This window comes from Pinus tabuliformis, chromosome 1_2 (genome assembly GCF_031772625.1).
Source record: "Pinus tabuliformis cultivar Carrire ecotype Pingquan chromosome 1_2, CPIR1, whole genome shotgun sequence".
Lineage (NCBI taxonomy): Eukaryota > Viridiplantae > Streptophyta > Pinopsida > Pinales > Pinaceae > Pinus > Pinus tabuliformis.
This window is the reverse complement of record NC_142298.1, coordinates 983,621,490-983,643,624: the sequence shown is the minus strand read 5'-3', so window position 1 is coordinate 983,643,624 and position 22,135 is coordinate 983,621,490. Positions and strand designations below refer to the sequence as shown.

General features: G+C 34.0%; 1 protein-coding gene across 1 annotated transcript; it reads right to left on the bottom strand.

Annotated features, from left to right (window-relative positions):
- Positions 1–5,093: 5,093 nt before the first annotated feature.
- Positions 5,094–6,055, bottom strand: LOC149209318 (putative fatty acyl-CoA reductase 4). Its single transcript, XM_089398574.1, has 4 exons — positions 5,980–6,055; positions 5,789–5,892; positions 5,498–5,703; positions 5,094–5,205 (listed from the first exon to the last, which is right to left on the bottom strand). The coding sequence occupies exons 1-4, from the start codon at positions 6,053–6,055 to the stop codon at positions 5,094–5,096; spliced, it is 498 nt and encodes a 165-aa protein (XP_089254700.1).
- Between the last annotated feature and the right edge of the window lie 16,080 nt (positions 6,056–22,135).

Genomic DNA, 22,135 nt, shown 5'->3' with positions numbered 1-22,135 from the left:
AGGGAAAATAATGGCTTATCATATGAGCAAGTGAATCACACTATTTTGTTATCACAAGGAGAATTCAAGGTTAGTGCAGGTCCATAATTTGTCATATCCTAGGTCTTGAATATGAGGAAGAGCCTTGAGAGAAGAACTCTGTCTAACAAGGGAATTAAACACCATAATTATGTTATGGTACAATTGTTAACCAAGGGGAGTGCTGGAAATAAGATGGTGCCATTAACTCGTAGCTCGACAATATAAAAAATCATTAGCAGGATGAAGGAAGACTAGGCTCAGGAAGGAAGTAATTTAAGGCATAAAGGATGTGATGAAAGGGTGACCTCTATGCTCAAGGAGGATCGACTCAGTTCTATCATGTGGTCATTTAAGTCAAGGCAAGTAGTAATGAATTCTAGTATGATTTATGGGAAGTAACTAATGTAGTGCATGAATCATGGAAAATCCTTTTGCACCATAAAATTGGAGTTGATCATAACTATAAGAAGATTGCTTTGGAAGGTTTATGCACTATGGTTAGATGCACATTCCCATCAGGTTGAAGTGATAGCTTCATCGTCAGGAAATGGTGGTGGAGATGCATCAGGGAATTCCTTTGAATATTTCAGGCAAGAGATCGATGATATGGTCTCAAGGATAGGAGGAAAAATTACCTTGGAAGCTAGGTCTCATTTCACCCTCGTTGTGAATTAGTTGGAGAGTTTAAAAAAATATGTAGAGAGTGTCTAGGTATCTGTGGAAGTCATAATGATGAGGCTAGGAACTCTAGACAGAAAGGTCAACAATCTCAACGAGAGGGTGGATATTGTTGTGTTGTCTATCTTAAAAGACGTCCTCGGACTTGAGGAGGGTGGTTCCAATGATACATCGTGAATCGATGTGTGAGTCTCCTCTCCAGAGCTCACTATGGAAATGAAGATTCAATAGGAACCTGAGGTCGAGGGTCAGCAAGGGGATGTAGAAGAGGAAGACGTGGAAGATGGAGTGCAACAACCCATAGAGGGAGCTTAATAGAGACAATACATCAGTGGTTTTTTTTTTAGTACTTATGTATGTGTGTGTGTGTGTGTGTGTGTGTGTGTGTGTTATGAACGTATATTAAAGTGAATGGTATTTTTTGGAGAATTTACAAGGAGAACTATGTTGATTATCTAGAGAAGAAGAATGTGAAATCTGTCTATCTCTGGTCAAAGAAATTTTAGAAAAATGAAGAACTTTCATCACTAATATTTGTAATAGTTCTAGCTAGATTATAGATTTATTAATATCAATACAAGCATTTCTTAAAAGAGAAATATCAATCCCTTGGGTATATTAATCTAAGGGTCCATATTCCTAGGGTATAATATTTTTTATAGGGTTTATAATATTAATCCTTGTGTTTAATATAAATTTCTTGGGTTTATAATCATTGTCAACCATGGTCAAGCATGGTCCAACATCATATTATGATAGAGATTGTCCCAATATGAAAATGAACCATGGACAACCATTGTCAACCATCGTTAGCCATCATCAATCATGGTAATCTATAGTCCAATGTCACATTGTGATTGAAAGATTATTTCAATATGAAAATCTACCATGGTCAACCATGGTCCAATGTGCCATTGTGAGAAAGATTGTCTTAATATGAAAATCAATCATGGTCAATCCCACATTAATAAAAATCAATATTAATAATCACTTGGATTTATTAATTAGGGTTGTCTCAATATGGAAATCAATCATCGTCAACCATTGTCCAATGTCGTATTGTGACACAAATTGTATTAACATGAAAATCCACCACGATCAACTGTGGTCAACCATGTTTATTTTTGGGTTTATAATATTTATCTTAGGGTTTATCTACCTTTGGTTTATAATAATGATCCATTGGGTTTGATATTATTCCCTTAGGTTTATAATCCTTTGCGGGTTAAGTATTAAAACCTTGGGTTTATAACATCGATCCCTTGGGTTTATTAATCTAAGGGTTCATATTCCTTGGGTATATAATATTCATATGGTTTAAAATATTAATCCTTGGGTTTAGTATAAATCCCTTGAGTTTATACTCATGGTCAACCATGGTCCAATGTGTCAATATGTAAATCAATCATAGTCCACCATGTTGAACCATGGTCCAACGTCGTATTGTGTCAATATGAAAATCAATCATGGTCAACCATGTTGAACCATGGTCCAACACCATATTATGTCAATATGAAAATGAATCCTGGTCAACCATGTTGAATCATGGTCCAACGTTGTACTACGACAAAGATTGTCTCAATATGTAAACCAACCATGGTCAATGTTGGTCAACGATGTTTATTTTAGCGTTTATAATATTTATCGTACAATTTATATACCTTGGTTTATAATATTTATCTTGGGGTGTATCATAGGATTTTCTCATTCATGGTCAACCATGTTTATTTTAAGGTTTATAATATTTATCTTAGGGTTTATATACTTTGGGTTTATAATATTCATCTCTTGCTTATATTATTATTCCCTTGGGTTTATAATAATTTTGAGTTTTAGTATTAATGCCTTGTGTTTATTATTCCCTTAGGTTTATAATATCGATCCCTTTGGTTTATTAATCTAAGGGTTCATATTCCTAGGATATAATATTATCCATAGGGTTTATAATATTAATCATTGGGTTTAATATAAATCCATTGGGTTTATAATCATTAATGATCAACCATGGTCAATCATGGTCAACCATGGTCACATTGTGACAAAGTTTGTCTCATGCTCCAACATCACATTGTGACAACCCTAGTCAACCATGGTCAATAATGGTCTAACATCACATTGTTACAAATATTGCGACGATATGAAAATAAACCATGGTAAACCATGCTCAACCATTTTTATTTTAGGGTTTATGATATTTATGTCGGGGTTTATATACTTTGGGCTTATATTATTAATTCCTTGGGTTTAATTTTACTCCCTTTGGTTTCTAGTATTAATCCCTTGGGTTTATTGATCCCTTGGGTTTCCAATATCGATCCCTTCAGATTATTTATTAATTAATTATAAGTGAATTAATTAATTATTTAATGAATTAATTATTTATCTAATGAATTAATTAATAATGAATGATATAAAAAAAATTTATTAATTAATAATGTTATTAATTTTTTAATTAACTTTAATAATAATAATAATAATTAATAATAGTAGTAAAATTAATTAATAAAAATTATTGTAATAATAGTTATAACTATACTTTTTAGGCAAATATTAACCACATTTACTAATATGTTTGTGTTAGTATCTACTTTAAATCACCTAAAATACTTTAATGACATATTATATATATATATATATATATATATATATATATATATATATATATATATATATATATCGCCCTAATGACTCTAGCTCTAAAATTAATGAGTCTAGCTATAAAATTAATGGATTTCCTTACTGTTTAACTCCATAATTATTTTCTAGCATTTGCATTTGTTTCTATATGTATTTATAACAATCCATTCATAAATATTATTTGTATTTATAACACTCAATTCATAAATATTGATACAGGAAAAAGTTTTCAACCTCTCTCGGGCACTTTCCCTTCCTTTCATCTTGGATATTTGATTACATTCTTAATTACTGTTAAATGGTATTATTTTCTTTAATATAAAAGTGCGTTCACCTTGGAAACATACTTGGGAATATGGAATTTATATGGGATTGTTGCTCCTGTTAGAACAATATAGCAAAGATTAAATTAATGTCACAGGATGTTAGGTCAGAATGGTGTGCGGTGAAAATATAATTAATAAATATTCGTTACCTAGCATGTAAGCTAAATAACATGAACCCGAACTGTAACAGTAAAGTTTATGATTATTGTAGTATTGGTATCAGCCTTAAATTGGTCTTAAAACATAATAATTTAGATAAGAATGATGCCTTTAGTTATAAAGTGGACTTAAATTGGTCTTAAAACATAATAATTTAGATAAGAATGATGCCTTTAGTTATAAAGTGGACTTAAACATAATTTAGGTAAGAATTATGCCTTTAGTTATAAATTAAAAAAGAAGTAGGGTGGTTTTGGTAAATAGATTACGATAATATCCACACAATACTCATCCAAGGATCTGTTTAAGGATTCTATAGAAACTCTAAATCTCAATGGAAAGAAAATATACTAATTTTATAGTTGATACTAAAGATATTATAGTCAACTTAAATTAATATCAGTTCAAGGAAATATCTATTGTCATATACTGTTGGCATTTCCTATACATGTATTATTATATATATATATATATATATATATATATATATATATATATATATATATATATAATTTTTTAATTTTAAAATAATATATATATATATATATATATATATAAATTATTTTCAAATTAAATTTTTTTATATATATATAGATATAATTAATTTAATATATTCTGAAATTTTCCTAAAAATATATATATATTTAAATAAAAAAACTAAAAAGGAAAATGTATATCATATAATTAACCTAATTGGACTGTGACGAAGACATTGAAATTAAAAATGGGTAAAGAAAATAACACAATAATCATTTATTTTTGTAATAAATGAATATCACAAATATTTTGAAAAATATTAATTTAATAATATTATGGAATACGGATGGGAAATATAATTATCCTATTTTTTGTTGTTGTAATGGGTGGTTATGCTACAAATGTTTTGAAAATAATTACCTTCACAGTATTAATGAATATGGACGGAAAAAAGAATAGCCGTGTATTTTGTAATAAGTTATTATATTACGAATGTTTTGAGAAATCTCAGATTAAGAGTCTGAGAAATATTACATCAACATGCTTATAGATTAAAAGTCTAGAACTACTAGATGAACAGTCTTATAGGTTAAGAGTCTATTGGAAAAATTCGAAAAAGGATAGTGTATTTGACACGAAGTTATTTCTTTTATTTTGTATCTCTTAATTTTATAAAAATAAATTAAATAATTGACATCTAATATACTTTCCAATCTAGCTATGAAATTCACGCAAGTATATCCTTGTTTAACAAATCTCTTTTCCTCATTAAACATTTTTATCTAATACATAGAATCAGAGTTTACCAGTGGAGACGTGCAGGAGGATTTGAAGTTTACGGCATTGTTTTGCGAATTCCACAATATTTTTAGCTCCCTTTGCGTTGACATTGAGAGCAATGTCATATCTGTGCTTTGCCAAAGGTATATCCTTGTTTAACAAATCTCTTTTCCTCATTAAACATTTTTATCTAATACATAGAATCAGAGTTTACCAGTGGAGACGTGCAGGTGGATTTGAAGTTTACGGCATTGTTTTGCGAATTCCACAATATTTTTAGCTCCCTTTGCGTTGACATTGAGAGCAATATCATATCTGTACTTTGCCGAAGGGTTACGCTGATGTTGCCTTACATCCAATTATGAACGCTTTACTGTATCAACGAGTAATCAGCTTGCCAAGGAGAAATATAAACTAACCTGTCATCAAACACGGTGCTTGCTGCAATATTTACAATGGCATCCAGATTATCCCTTAGATCCTTTCTCCTGCTCTCTGTATCGATTCCAAGATTATGATCTGTTGCAATGTCTCCAACCACAGGAACAACTTTCTGGGATATGAAGCTTTCGAAGCTGTCTCCATGTTGCTCCCTCAAAGTTCTGAACAGCTCCAGTTTCAAAACCTGTCATTCATAACGAAGAAATTACATCAATCGTAGGCAGAGCATTAGCCAATTTATGAGTAGGACGAGTACTCAGATTTCTTACTTCACTTTTGAATCGGATTTTGGCAGACTCAGCATCATCCGCCGTTAGCAAAACAAAATTGCGCCCAATCCGGGGCTGCGGGCGTAATATTTTCTCCATGAAAACTGCATAGGTTAACAGCAATTAGCTTCATTATCGCCCGAACCTATATATCATTTAAGAGTAACAGTACTGTCTGAAATATTTAATACTTTTTCCGAGGAAACCAGTCGATCCAGTCACCAATATGTTCTTCTCGCTGAGAATGCCAAGAACATTTGACGCCATCGATCGTATTTCTTCAAATCGCACATAAAAATATCAGAAACTACGTGCTCATCATGTGTAGGCAACGCATTTTTTTCTTTTCACTACTTCCTGTTATGTCTAACGTACACAGATAATTTTGAAGCGACCAGCACGAATGATTGCTGAAGGCAAGAAACAATATGATACTTACTTACACGGATTACATAAAAATATCAGAAACTACGTGCTCATCATGTGTAGACTACGCATTTTTTTTTCTGTTCAGTGCTTCCTATTATGTCTAACGTACACAAATAATGTTGAAGCGACCAGCGCGAATGATTGCTGGAGGAAAGAAACAATATGATACTTACACAAATTACGTTCAAGCAGCCCGCACAATTATTGGACAAGGAAGGAAACAATATGATGCTCACAGGCTGCACTATAGTCGCACAGAATAGGAAGCAGGATGGCATCAGGCCGAGCACATAAGCATATAAGAAATCGCAACAAGCCTCCTCTCAATCTGTCAAAATATAAATGTATTTCATGGCTAAATAACCAACTTTATAAAATTGTATTCAACTTCCCAGTGGGGGTTGAGTGTGGGAGTGAACGTCTAGGATAGTAAGTAGGGGTTGAGTGCATAGCAAGGTTGGAATTTGGATTTCTTTTCCAGGGTTATATAATTTATTTATTTATTTTTTTTCGAGTTTTGTGTATTTATGTTTTTTTAATGAAGAAAAGTTATCTCTAAAATTTTGTCTTTCAAGTTTTGGTAATAATTTAACCTTTCATTTATAAAAATTTTATTAAAAAATTACTCTTCAATAACATAATTATGGTTACATGACTTTTTTTTTCCTTGTTGCACTTCTCTTGCAAAGAGTATAGTAAGACAAATAGTGGTACCCCAAAGCTTCGCATAAAAATTAACCAGATTACACCAACACAAAAACCACATATTACACATCATAGATCCAATAAAACAATCATATTTCCCAATCCAATGTTTGTTCCCTCACCTTCTGATTGCCCAAATAATTATGCCAAACCTTGTCAAAGGACGAGATGCATAGCCTGTTCATAACCGGACATCCTTAAGTATTGCAGATTCCCCGAATATTCCGGGAATCTACAATCGACGTAATCTGAGGGGTTCATAGCTTGTTCTACTGCTACCTCGATGAAAAGGACGAAATCATTTCCTTCTCTAAAAGGATTCAGTGCACCAAAATTCAGACCGTCTTCCCGTTTGTACCCGGAAAAATATATGAGAGGAAATCATTTTCTTCTTTAAAGGATTTAGTGCACCAAGATTTGACAGTGTTTCATTTTGTACAGAGAAAACATATGAGTTACTTAAAAGATAGATATTCTTAATAATGGGAATCGATTGTTGATTCGCAGAATATTCAGCAATCAAATAAATATTATGCAAATCAATAACAAAATCATACCAGTCAAAGCAGAAAGATCGAGAAGGGATCTCCGTTTGCCTCCTGGTTGGGGAGCAACAATCCCTGTTGCTTCTATCAAAGATAACTCCATTAAGTCATCAAACCTATACGCTGCTAATTCCTCTCGGGTTGAAATGCCATATCAAAGGAAAGTGCTCGAATGTGGCCGCTCCATTAGCTACCCCAAACAGAGACCTCCAAAAGCTATTGACAACGTTGCTCATTCCAATAGCATTGACAATAGATTTATCATTTAACACAACATTTAGACAACAATTTTCCAAGAAAAAGGAAAGATCAGCAATTAGAGGGAAAAGAGAACAACCTAAGAATGGCAATAGGAGCTGATGGTGGATACTTACCAAGGATGTCTTTCAACTTCTTAAATGAAATTTCTTTAATGTCAATCAAAGGAGAGATGAGTACTCTGTATACAACCTCAGTTGCTCCAGTGAGAAATTCCCTGGCCAAGAATTATATTTTTCATTCTACAACGGAAGGGGCTATATCTAGGATATTTATGAAATGTAATGATTACCAGATATTTGTATATTTTTGTATATTTATCTTCTGTTTTTATATTTGCTTGCATGGCCTGAGTAGTAGCTAAGCCTTTTTAATAGCGTCTTCACAGCTTCTCTATGGCTATGTAATAAGCTCAGTTCTGTATTTCAGCATGCAATATACACTGAAACTTAGAGTTTCTTCTATTTAATAAACTTACGGGATTCTTCTTTTCTATATTTGAGATTTGTTTACGAGCTGTCATGATTCAGGTCTATAAACATTACATTCATTTGAAGAAATCTAAAACATCTTCTGGATAAGAACTTCAAAGAAGGAAGCTACTTTGAATACATTAAAATTGAAAATTAATTTGCTTGCTTTCACTGTGAACCTGTGATCTTTAAGGAGAAACCTGCGATCTGTGCGTTTGGATATATGTTCACGCGCAAGGATGCTGGTCTCGAAGTTGTCCGCTGGCAAATCTAATTTATATTCTCCATAGATATTCTCCCCCAGAATTGATATTCTCCACGCTTATTCTCCCCCCAAAATGTGGAAGGAGAGATTTGCACCACCTAATCTGAATTAAAATTAATGAAATTATGTCTGAATCATAATTTTAAATTTATATTTATTTAAATTAAATAATTTAAATATATATATTTTTATTATTAATGTACAAACCCCCACACCTATATAATTGGATTTGTGTTTAGTAAGATTTTTTGGATGTGTTTAATCTGGCGGAAAAACTGGTTTTTGATTGTATATGTATGGATTCAGGATTCAGTATCCTAAAAAATCCCTAAAACACATTGATTGTGTAATAGTTACTCATAGAATTTGTGATTTCAATAAATTCCTGTTTGATTTTAGAAAAATTAAATCTGAAAAACCCACCAAAAAATTTCCAAAAAATTACACTAAAAACAACTCCTATATAATTAAAATAATAATAACACATATTTCTCAAATAAATAATTTAATTATGTTAATTTGAATGTAAGTGACCGAATAAAAAGAATCCGAAACAGAGTTAAATCAATATATAATTAAGACAATCAATTTATTATTAAAATATTCAAAAATTGGAAATCTTTTAGAAATAAATAATTAATTATTTCATTTTTAATATAATGAACCAAAGCAAAAGAATCTAGAAATTTAAACAATTTCATTTCCTTTTTTTCCATCGCAATTCAAACAATCGCTCGCCTGACGCTCAACGTGGCTTGAAAATGTCGGTTTCTTTATCTGTTCGTGTCGCTATCATTATGACGCGTACGATTCGAATCTTTTTGAAATTTGTTAAACGTCATCCCCATCAAATAAATGAGAGTTTAGATGGCGGCTGTTACGGAACTTGTGGTTTGACCTTAAATAAATATAATTTTACCCAATAATGAAGCATAGAATTTATTATTTAATAATTTTTAGATATCATCATGATTAGTTATTATACTCTGTCGGTTTATGAAATTTGTCGCACTTGAGTCCACGCAGGCTTGGAATTTCAAATCCCCATATGTCCGTCAAATGAAAATTTGATTAAGTTTTTGCATTTTTCATGCCCTTCATTTTACGTTCTACCCAAATTTGTGGGTGTCAACTACTCTTGCATTTCAACTTTCATTAATCTCCCTAAAAGAGTGCCTTATTTTTTCCCAAATTAGCATATGTGTTTCGATATAGCATACAACCATACTTTTGATATAACACAATATGAGGTTTATTTGTTACAGTTAAACTGCTCTAATGGTAGCCGAGTATGTTTTGATTTCCTAATTATATGGTCTAATGAACTAGTTTTCTTTTTTTTCTAGGACCTAAGTGTCAACACAACATATATTTCGATATGAAATATGATGATTTTTTTTAGAGAAAAAATAATACATGTTGCAATAATTGATAGATATTTTGATTTTGTTTTTAGTAAGATGTATAAAGGAGGGGACTTTTTTATATGTCAATGACTTTTATACAAAAAAATCATCTCCCAAATTCTTTATCAAGTCTTTCTTTACTATTGTGTATATAATGAAATTAGTCGACTAACGTGTTAAGCTCAATGTTTATATGAAATACCTTCACGCTAAACACCAATATTTCTATAAAATACCTTCATGCTAAACAAGCATATTGAAAATATAACGAGCTGCAGAAGCCTAACAAATACTAGACATTTTTCTAATTTGACATTTTCTCAACCATTAATAGAAGAAGAATAATAGGACACCACATAGAAAATGAGCTACACTAAAACATCTCGGTAATAACTCTACCCAGTTGATCTTATTACAAGAAAGAGATCAGATACACCAATCACAATTTTTAAAACCCAATAATCAATTTTATGGGAGAACCAAAAAATAACCATTTTCACCAAAAAAAATTAAGTAACTACAATCAAAATTACATCCTTACCCCATGTTAACTTATAAATTTCACATGTAACATCCACATTGAATATCCTTAATGAAACCACCGTACTTTCCAACCATATATGGTGGTGCACACTTTAAGTGTCCATGTTACACAGCTATTAATTATATTACAATTATTCCATGATTCTATCACACTCCTTTTAATATAAGTGGTATTTGTTATGCAAAGAACTAGATTATCTTTTGGAGTTTCCACCATGCCAGTTGGTATTCGATGCCAATTCAAACGCTTTTCATTCCCTTAATTTCTTTCGCTATTCACACAAATGCTCCACTTGATTATTTTCCATGTTTCCAGGTTCGGTAAATTTCCCCTTGCATTGCATCAATTTCTTCATGTCCTTTACTCCACACTAATAAATAATTTACATTATTCGTAGTAAACAACATCTTAGATGGCAGGAATTTAGAGGCTTTCAGTTCCAATAAGATAAACGACAATTTAAATTATGTGTCTTATATCATAATAAAGATATCTTAGACCAAAGGGATTGATCAAAGGAAATTCAAATTATGAGCTATCTTAGACCAAAGGAATTTATAATAGACTCCCTACATCCCAAGGGTTGCGAAGACAAAGAGATTTCAAGTGATTTCCATTCGACATTTGAAGCATGTTTACTGTGATTTCCATTCAGCGTTTCAGGCATGTTTACTGTTTATTCAAGAAACCTAGTATCGAGCATACTTATGACCGAGGCTCAAAAGGATCCTTTGAAATAGAGTCGCAATGATGAGAATGATAAGAATCGTAAAGAAGAAATACCGTGACTTTCAAAAGATGCGTTACCATTAATGAGCCTGGAAGAATTGTTGCCCTGATTGAGAGAATCAACAGGTGGCTCTACAGGGGTAGGCATGAACTTGTGCTTCCCTGTGATAAAAGCTAATCAATTTGTGCCTCTTTCCAAGGTTGAGGAGGAAATTAGAACCTATAACCTATCAGTTTAAGCCTGTTGTAACTTGCATTCAGTCATCAAGTGCAAGTAACCATCTAGGCGGCAGTTATAACTGGAGGGTAACCATTTAATCCGCAGTTAACACACGCCGCAACCACTCTACCCTAGTTTTGTCAATTGCTACGATTTCCATGTTAATGAATTCGCTTGCTAGAATCCAAGGTGGGAAAGAAGCAAACAAAACTAGATACCAGATACATATTAAACATTAGTAGCCTACCTGGCGTTACCTTTGTTGGTGCTAGGTATTATAGATTTGGACGGTTCCAATCCCAAATTAAACGTCAATATGATGGGATAGTGATATATAAGACACGTCAAGTTTGACATGTAGAAATTTACACCGTAAGTCAAATATGTTTTGAAATAGAAAATACTTCCGGCATGTTGAGTTAACACAGCAGAAAACAAAATACAAATAAGAGACACAACATTTATACCATGGAAACACACATATTTTAACGTGGTTCACCCAACCAATCTGGGCTACATCCACCAAACAGAGGCATCGACAATCTTATTATTCAACAAGAGATTACAAAAATTTAATTCCTCACACATTCTCAGCTTAAACATCCTCTACGGGCTTACATTTTATAGCTGGGAGTAGATAACTGAATCATAAATTCTTTCACAACAAATATAGGAAGCAATAACTCCTCAGGAATAACTGGAGCTAACTTAGCAACAACTCCTATTGTTGTCACATACATGAGATTTTTTCCTAATTCAATTAACAGAAAAATCTCAACAATCTCCACCTTGACAACAATTAGCCTGATACCCTGTTCCTTTATTATTTTATCTTTTCTGCAAGCCAAGAGAAGCCAGACACCAACATAGCTTCTCTAACAAAACTGGTTTCATGAACATGTCTACACAGTTTTCCTTTGTATGCACTTTTTCAAGAGAGACTCCCCTTTCAGTGATAACCTGTCTTACAAAATGGTACTTGATAGGTATATGCTTGGATTTACTATGATAGGCCGGATTCTTAGCCAAATGAATTGCACTTTGGCTATCACAAAATAACTTGGTGTTGTCCTGTAACCTACCAAACTCACCAAACAAACCTTTCAACCAAATCACTTCTTTGCAAGCATGTGAAGCTGCTATGTATTCTGCTTCAGTAGTGGATAAAGCAACAATGTTCTGTAGCTTTGACATCCAACTAATAGCTCCACCTGCAAGAGTAAAGACATACCCTGAAGTTGACCTTCTCTTATCCAAATCACCTGCAAAATCGAAATCAACATATCCGCAAACAAATTCACTACTCCTGTTATAAGTGATACAATAATCACTTGTGCCTCTCAAATACCGAAGCACCCATTTCACTGCTAACCAGTGTTTTTTTCCTGGATTTGCCATATACCTGCTGACAACCCCAACTGCATGTGAAATATCTGGTCGAGTACAAACCATCGCATACATCAAACAACCTACTACATTGGCATATGGAATTCGAGATATATATTCCTTTCCTTCATTTGTATTAGGACATAAACTAGAAGAAAGCTTAAAATGGGAAGCTACAGGGACTGAAACAGGCTTCACATTGTTCATACCAAACCTCAAGAGTATTTTCTCAATATACTTCTGTTGTGATAGCCACAGCTTACCACTGCTCCTGTGTCTGAAAATCTCCATGCCCAAAATTTGTCTTGCTGCTCCTAGATCTTTCATATAAAATGTCCTAGCCATCTGAGCCTTTAACCTGTTGATCTCTACTATGCTTTTGCTTGGTAAAAGCATATTGTCAACATACAACACTAAGATAATGAACATGCCATTACTTAATTTCTTAAAGTAAACACAATGATCATATTCACTTCTTATATAATTTTGACTCATCATGAAAGAATCAAATTTCTTGTACCATTGTCGAGGCGACTGCTTCAGACCATACAATGATTTCTTGAGCCTGCAGACAAATTTCTTGTTGCGATTTTGAACAAACCCTTCCGGTTGTTCCATGTAAATCTCCTCATCTAAATCTCCATGTAAAAATGCAGTTTTAACATCTAGTTGTTGTAATTCTAAATCAAGTAAAGCAACTAATGCTAATACAATTCGAATTGAAACAATTTTTACAACTGGTGAAAATATCTCATGAAAATCAATGCCTTATTTCTGAGAAAAACCTTTTGCGACCAGCCTTGCTTTGTACCTGTCCTCTTTATCATCAACACCCCTTTTCAATTTGTAAACCCATTTACATCCCATAGTTTTTCTGTCTTTAGGAAGTTCTACCAGATCCCATGTGCCATTCTTGACTAATGCCATCATCTCGTCCTTCATAGCTTCTTTCCACTTTTCACTTTTAGAACCTTCTACAGCGTCCTGATAGCACAAAGGTTCATCATCATTAGTGGTTAAAGCAACTGAAGTAACATAATCATCATACCTTTTAGGAGGACGTTTCATTCTTATGGACCTCCTTAAAGATGTTTCTGGTACTTCCACAATTTGCTGATTATTATCTGTAGGAACTTCTTCATGATCTGCATCTGAGACATGTTCATGATCTACATCTGAAACTTGTTCATGATCTGCATCTGAAACTTGTTCATCTTGACTATCATCAGTATTTGAACTGGCTTCAAACTGAATGTGTTGAAGCTTAGATACATTATCCTGTTTCAATTTATCAACTACATCTAGATTTTCAAGTGAAGATTCATTAAATTTAACATCTTTGTTAATGATGATCTTGTGAGTAGTAGGATCCCACAATCTGTATCCCTTAGTCCCATCACCATATCCAACAAAGGTATATCTTTTTGATTTAGGATCTAATTTAGAACGCTGATGTTTCGAAACTAGAGCATATGCATCACAACCAAAAACTTTAAGTTTAGAATAATCACAAGGATGACCTTTCCATACCTCTTGAGGAATTTTGCATCCTATTGCAGTTGATGGTGATCGATTTATCAAATAACAAGCTGTAGAAACCACTTATGTCCACAATTCCTTCTGCAAATTGGCGTTACTAAGCATACTTCTTGCTCTCTCTAAAAGAGTCCTGTTCATGCGTTCAGCAACTCCATTTTGCTGAGTATATACAGTGGTTTTATGTCTTTCGATCCCAGCATCCTTGCAATAATTATCAAATTCCTTTGAAGTAAACTCACCACCATTGTCAGTTCTTAAACATTTAATGGTTCTTCCAGTGATGTTTTCAACTAATTCTCTAAACTGTTTGAAAACTGTGAATACATCAGACTTCTTCTTTAACATGTAGACCCACACTTTTCTAGAGAAATCATCAATAAAAGATACAAAATATGACGACCCTCCATATGACGTTGTAGGAGATGGACCCCAAACATCAGAATGGATATAATCAAGAATTCCCTTACTAGTATGTTTTCCAGTTTTAAACTTCTGCTTGCTTTGTTTCCCAAATAGACAATGTTTGCAGAAATCTAACTTAACAGGCTTTAAATTAGGAAGTAACTTACGATCAGATAAAATCTTTAAACCTCTTTCACTCATATGGCCCAACCTTTGATGCCATAAACGAATAGAATTACTGTCGTTTTCAGATACTGTAGAAACATGATCTGACTCTGTTCTTCCTTCTAACTGAAAAAGTTTTCCAACTTTCTTTGCTTTCATTACTAGTAAAATTCCTTTATAAATTTTCATTACTCCACCTTGAATAAAAGTTTTATATCCATTAGTGTCTAGTACTCCTAGTGAAATGAGGTTTTTTCTTAGTTCAGGTACCTATCTTACATCAGTTAGAATTTTATTTGTCCCATCAAACATTTTAGGCTGTATGCTTCCAATTCCCACAGTGTTACATGTGACATCATTTCCCATGTAAACTACTCCATCATTGATTGATTTATAAGTTTTAAACCATTCTCTATGAATGCACATGTGATTTGATGCACCAGAATCTAACAGCCAACGTTGATCATGATTAGACAAACTAACTGATAACACTTCATCACTCATACCTAAAATGGATGCCGAACCTGTATCTGTCGTGTTTGCTTCTTTCTTCTCTGTCGAAGAGTCTTCTTTGGATGTTTGCTGTCTCTTCCAACAGTCCTTCTTCAAATGTCCCGTTTTGCCACAAAACCAACATTTTACCTTACTCTTCTTCCCTTTCGATTTTGAACGCGAGTTGTTGTGCTTACTGAAGCGTCTTTCTTTAGAACGACCTCTGACCATCATTGCTTTTGATGTAGAGGTTTCTGAATTTGACCTCTTCCTTGTTTCTTCGGACAACAAAGCTCCAACAACATCATCAAATTCAAGGGTTTCTGATGAACTAAGACTTATAGAAGTAACAAAATGATCCCATGACTCGGGCAACGAGCATAATAAAGTTATAGCTTTATCTTCTGATTCAAATTTTACTTCTATACTTTCTAACTGCACTAGGAGAGTATTAAAGGTATTCAAATGATCAGTAATGGATGTACCTTCCTTCATGCGCAAATTGTATAACTGTCACTTCAGAAGAATCCTATTGGTTAAGGATTTTGTCATGTACAGCTTTTCAAGCTTTGTCCACAAACGAGCAGCAGTTTTCTCTGACACGATATTAAACAAAACATCAGCTGCCAAACACAGTCGAATGCCGCTGAGTGCTCTTTGATCCAAGTCACTCCATTCATCATCTATCATGGTGTAAGGCTGTTTGGCTTTTCCCAACAATGCCTTCGCCATGCCTTTTTGCACAAGTAGATCATACATCTTCACTTTCCAGATCTCGAAGTTGTTTTTGCCATTGAACTTCTCGATCTCAAATCGAGCACTTTGAGTTTTTTCCATGTTGTGTCACAAAATCTCCAATTCCAACTTTTAATAAATGAAGTTTTTGTTTAAAAAACTGCTCTTCATCAATAAAATGCCTCTGCCTTATAATATCATGACATATTTAAAAAACAAAAAACAGATATAGATATAATATTATATCTAATACAAAGCCCCATTTGTTTTGTTTTAAACATAAAAACAAAACACATGTCATGATAGCTGTATCACAAAAAACGTTCAAATCGACTTTAATTTAATTGTTGATTTAACGGCGCCCATGTGTAAACGTTTTTGTCTCTGTTTTAAAACAAATCCAATTTAAAAAAAAACATTCAACTCAATTTCAGCATTTTCATACTCAATAAAACAAATACACCGTGCAGCCATTCCAGCGCTGCACCATCTGCGCTCTGCACCATGCATTCATTCCAACGCTGCTGCTTTTCACAGCTCCAACATTTTAATAACTACTGCAAAGCGACCTGTTGTTTTAATTGTTGATTTAATGTACAACAGCACCCATTTGAAATGAAAACGTTTTTGTTTTGAAATTAAAACAGTTCCTCTGCGTTAAGGTTTAGATCGATCTCTTCATTTCATTTTTATACAAATCTACCAAATCAAATGAATTGATTCTTCACACGGAACTTTATGCATACAAACAAACAGCTAACCGTAATAAAATGATTCACACACCTTTCACCATTCCAACAGCATGCACAGCCACAGCCACGCACTGCCAACCTCTGTCCAACCTCCAGTCTGCACTTTAACCACTGCAGATTCACATTTCAACGCTGCAAACCAACCAGCATCATCGTGAAGGGTCCTGCGTGTTGTCTGTACACCAGCTCACAGCGCTCAAACAAGCAGGCCTCAATTCAACAACACATCGATGACACCACGCAGATTGATGACAGATCTGGCCACGCCACAACAGACTATTCACGCAACTCACACAGCCACGCAGATGACTGGAAAACACGTCGACTGTCTTGGTCTCACGACTCTGATACCAATTGTTGAGTTAACACAGCAGAAATCAAAATACAAATAAGACACACAGCATTTATACCATGGAAACACACAGATTTTAACGTGGTTCACCCAACCAATCTGGGCTACATCCACCAAACAGAGGCATCGGCAATCTTATTATTCAACAGGAGATTACAACAATTTAATTCCTCACACACTCTCAGCTTAAACATCCTCTATGGGCTTACATTTTATAGTTGGGAGTAGATAACTGAATCATAAATTCTCTCACAACAAATATAGGAAGCAATAACTCCTCCTCAGGAATAACTGGAGCTAACTTAGCAACAACTCCTATTGTTGTCACATACATGAGATTTTTTCCTAATTCAATTAACAGAAAAATCTCAACACGACAGGAAGTCAAATTCTAGCCCTGGGTCCATGTTGGACGCGCTCTGACCCACAAATTGAATGTATCTTGTCCATTTGTGCCCGTCATCAAGATTTCCACACGAAATACTCTAATCATTCCTGCGAAGCATCCTCTTTATCGAACCAAAATGAAACATTTTACTCAAATATGTTGCATTAATAGTTTAACGAGATGATGTTTTAACTATATTTTTTATTTTTATTTTATTGTAAATCGGTTTGAAAATTGTAAAAATTATAATTTTAAGTTATTAAATTTATATAAGTTAAATTTTTAAAGATTTTTTAACCACATTTATAGTTTTGAAAGAGCTAGTCTATACAACTTAATAGTATTTAAAAAAAATTGTGAAAAAAACTCTAAAAGGTTTCTGAACCCCAACTTTTTCGGTCTTTGGCGTGATACCATCATCAGAGAATCACAATTTTCATTGAGATGTCTATTATAGAGCTATTAATATTTGTATTATGGAAATTTATTTATATGTAGTTTTGTTTTTGATATTTTTCAATAAGGGTTTTTAAATGTTGCTGAGATTTAAAAGGTCATTTATGTTCATGGCTTTTCATTTTTTTTTTTTTATGGCTTTTTTATTTTTATTTTTAAGTAATGGTTTTTATTTTCCATGAGTTTGGCATTTTCAATATAAATATAGTGTGACGAAGAGAATGAGTATTCAATTAGGGCAAATATAGAAGCCATATTTCTTATTATGTTGGTTGTGTGTTCCTTCAACCTAATGCCAATTGATCTTCTTGTTTGTCTAATGTATTATCTCCCACAAGAGCATGGAATTAAATAAACTCTTTTGTGTTACTTTCAGTCAACAGACTCTTTACGAGATCTAATTATTTTACTAATGGTATTAGGAGTGGTGAAAACAATATTGATGTCTTGCTTGTTTAGGACTTTTGAATTTTTTTTGTGGTTCTTTTGATGTAAGGTAGGGTGATTTTAGGGATATTTTTAGGGTTTCTGGGATGATTTTTGTTTATAGCTTGATGTATGGCCTTGTTGATGATGTTTCTATGATATCCATTGTTTTCAAAGAGTTTGCAATGAAGGTGATCAAGTTCTTGATTTCAATGTTCAGGGTATGAAGTTCTAGATGCTCTAGTAGCAAGGGTTTTGATGATGCCGACTTTTTGTTTGGGATGGTGGTGGGAGTCTACATGGAGATATTTATCAGTGTGTGTTTTCTTTCTGAAAACCTGAAACCCTAGCTTTCCATTCTTCTTAGTGAGAAGTATGTCAAGGAAGGGTAATTGGTTGACCTATATCTGCTACGTAGCATAGTCCCTGCCTCTACCACTATAACTATTCAATTGACTAAAGGTTGTACAGAGTGGAGAGAAAACTCCACACAGTGAAAGAAAAAATCTCTCCGCACAAAACTCAGTTTGACGAACTGTCAGCACTGTTGGAAATATCTCATCGAGCTCTATAATGGGTCTTCCTCCATTTTTTATGATTTGACACTTCACTAGGAAGCCATTTTTCCAAGACGGGTCACCTCGTCGCCCTTCAAAATTGAATTTCGTCATAACGTGACACGTGTACTTTCAGGGCCTCCTCCTCTTAATACTTTTCGTACCATGTGTCAATTTTCGTCATGAATAACCATCATTTACTCATGTTTTCATGGTCCCCACTGGGCGTATTCTATGTGGTAGCATCATCGAGTCACCCTTGTTCAAAGCATCCGCAATGAGTCACCCTTGCATCCATCGAGTCTCTTTCACATCCCATTCTATCATGTTACAGTATTCTGTCCATATTTTCATAACTTTCATCCTGTGTTTCCCATGATGGCCTCCAGTCATACTGTCCCCATCCCCTCTGGAGTTGAGTCAGTCACTGCCAGGTCAACCATGCACTTTATGCTCTAACAAGGGATGCCATATGTTTGTCCCTCAGTACCACCTTCCCCATTATCCCTTGTGTTATTCCATCAGTCACATTACTAATTTCCCTGGTGCCTTAGTTGAGCATCCTCATTGCCTCACCTATCACGTGCCCTATTCTGTCGACATCAGCTCATTTATTTGAGAAGAACGACCTAGAGGGCGGTGTATCTAGGTTCCAACTTTCATTCTTGTTCAGCACCTCTGATCGACCAGAGGGGCTCATTATTTCCCTTTGACATGATTGTTTCATGTTCATGACTCATCCACTTGACAGTCCATCGATGCAACAGATTGTCCCGGTGATTCCCGGATGTGTGTGATATGGTTTCAAACCTCATGAGGGGCTAGCCCTTCAGGTAGCCCCCCACATGCCCGGATGCATTCCTATTATGCTAAAACCTCTGATGCAGTTTCACATAGTTGATGGGTTCAGTTCCTGTCGATCACATTGTTCATAGCATGCACGTCACCTTTAGATGATCCATTTAGTTTGCAGAGCCCTCCCCTGTTCAACAGGGCTTCTTCGGTTGTTTTAACATCTCTACCACCCATTTTTTGAGGAAAGGGCCTTTGTATCTCATGTACTAAGATATTATTATATTCAGTCTTGGCTCATGTTTTTCTAGGTGCATTATGTATATGGGACACATTGTATTATTTTCTGGCTTTGGTATGCCAGCATGTCATGTACCATTCAGCATGTACTTTATTGCCCAGTTTTATATTTCTGGGCAAACCATTATTTTTGTACTAAGTTATCTTGGCAGGTATGGGTATGCCTCCCCTGCCTCATTGAGGTCTAATACCACAACATAAAACGATACTTGCATTAGTCTCTCCCCCTCTATCCCTATCCTCTTTCAATTCAACTTTATTGCTCTCTCTCTCTCTCTCTCTCTCTCTCTCTCTCTCTCTCTCTCTCTCTCTTTGTGTGTGTGTGTGTTGTCTAGTGATTGTGTCCTTACAACGTACTTCGGTCATATGTTTTTCTACTAACATTCATACATTCGGGGGCAATTTGTTATCACCAAAAAATTGATCATCTAGCCTAATTTACTAGATGGATCGAAGTACACCATGTAAAGCTAATTTTACCATAGTAAAATTACTTTCATTGTGAGAAATTACTTAATAAACCACCTTTGTTAAGTAATTTATAGTTAAACCCATGGCAAATAGTTAAATAAATCACTATTTATTTGATTTCCTTCTAGGAATAATTAATTAAACCATTGTTCAATTATTATTCCTTGTCATATTTGACCCAATCATAAAAAAGAAACAATAATTAATTAATCACTAATTAATTATTATTCTTTGTCAAATTTGACTATCCCTTAGGAATAATTAAATAAATTCTTATTTTTTTATTATTCCTTAACTAACTCCTTGAAATGACAAATAAATCATTTATTCATTTATTATTTCTAAATAAAAGTTTAAATACTTTTTCCCTCCTAACCAAATATAATAAAATATTACAAGTGGTTATTCCAAGAATGGGATCATAATATTTTATCATTGCTCATTATTCGAGGATAACTCAATATTTTGTTATAAATAGAAGGATTTTCCATTCATTATTCACTTTTGATTATTTTCATTGTTGTAACTCTAATTATTTTCATTGTCGCACACCATATATTTGTTGGGTTTACACATTATAGAGGAGAGAGACTCTCCAGAAGCTGAAGACATTTGAGGATAGCCATGAACCCATCCCATAGGGGGGCACTGGTAACATTTATTTGTTCCCTTCACAGGTGTTACAATAAAAACTATTCTTTGTGTATCTGGTTTCCATTGGATGATTGGAGTTATTACTCTTTCTTTTTGCTGTTTAACTATGATTGTTGCATATATCATAATTTTGGCAGGTGTTTTTTCTATCAGTTGCTGCAGATCTACAACATTTTGCAGCCATTTATATTGTTGAGTTTGTTTTTAATCCACAATATTAAGTGGGTTCTTTTTGTACATCTTTGAGAAGAAAACACTACAACATGATGGGTAATAAACCTGCAAATAAGTGCAATAAAGTGATGAAAATGGGTGTTTAGAATGGTGAAAAATAGGAAAATTTAGTAGCCCAAAACAGTGCACAGAGTTAGTAGAAAGAGAGTGAAGGGTTAGGTAGTTTGATTGTGCAATGTGTATTGGTAAGGAAGAGGTAAGGCATGAATTGCACATTGGGAAAGTTTAGTAGGCAAGGATAGCATGCTTAGGCACTATTCCTGTCCAATGTGCAGTGCTTGAGGGAGAGGATCCATGTACTACACTGTTGATCACTACAAGGGATGAAAGATGGGCCTACTATCCACTTAGGTCATGGAATACACAATAAGTGCAAGGTTGGCCAAGGAATTTCATAGGGAGCAAGTGTAGGAGACAAGAGAGGCAAGTTTGGGCATTGTAACTACACAGTGCGTAGTGGTTGAGAAGGTAGACCTTGGGACTGCATAGTTGAAAAATGAAAGGGTACAGATATGGCCCCACTATCCACTAAGATTGCACAATTTTCAATACAAGTCAGGATGGATCAAGGACTATGTAGTGGGAAAGTGTAAGCAATAAGATTAAAGGTTTTTACTCTAAGGTTTCTTAATGTGCAGTTGAAGGAAGTTCTCCTCAAGATGAGCACAGTGC

Excerpts from the sequence above, each read along its gene's own strand:
- LOC149209318 (XM_089398574.1), bottom strand. The coding sequence starts at position 6,055 with ATGGCGTCAAATGTTCTTGGCATTCTCAGCGAGAAGAACATATTGGTG. Across the intron at positions 5,893-5,979 it reads GACTGGTTTCCTCGGAAAAA|TTTTCATGGAGAAAATATTA; the intron begins GTATTAAATATT and ends TAACCTATGCAG. Across the intron at positions 5,206-5,497 it reads AGCACCGTGTTTGATGACAG|ATATGACATTGCTCTCAATG; the intron begins GTTAGTTTATAT and ends GGCAAAGCACAG.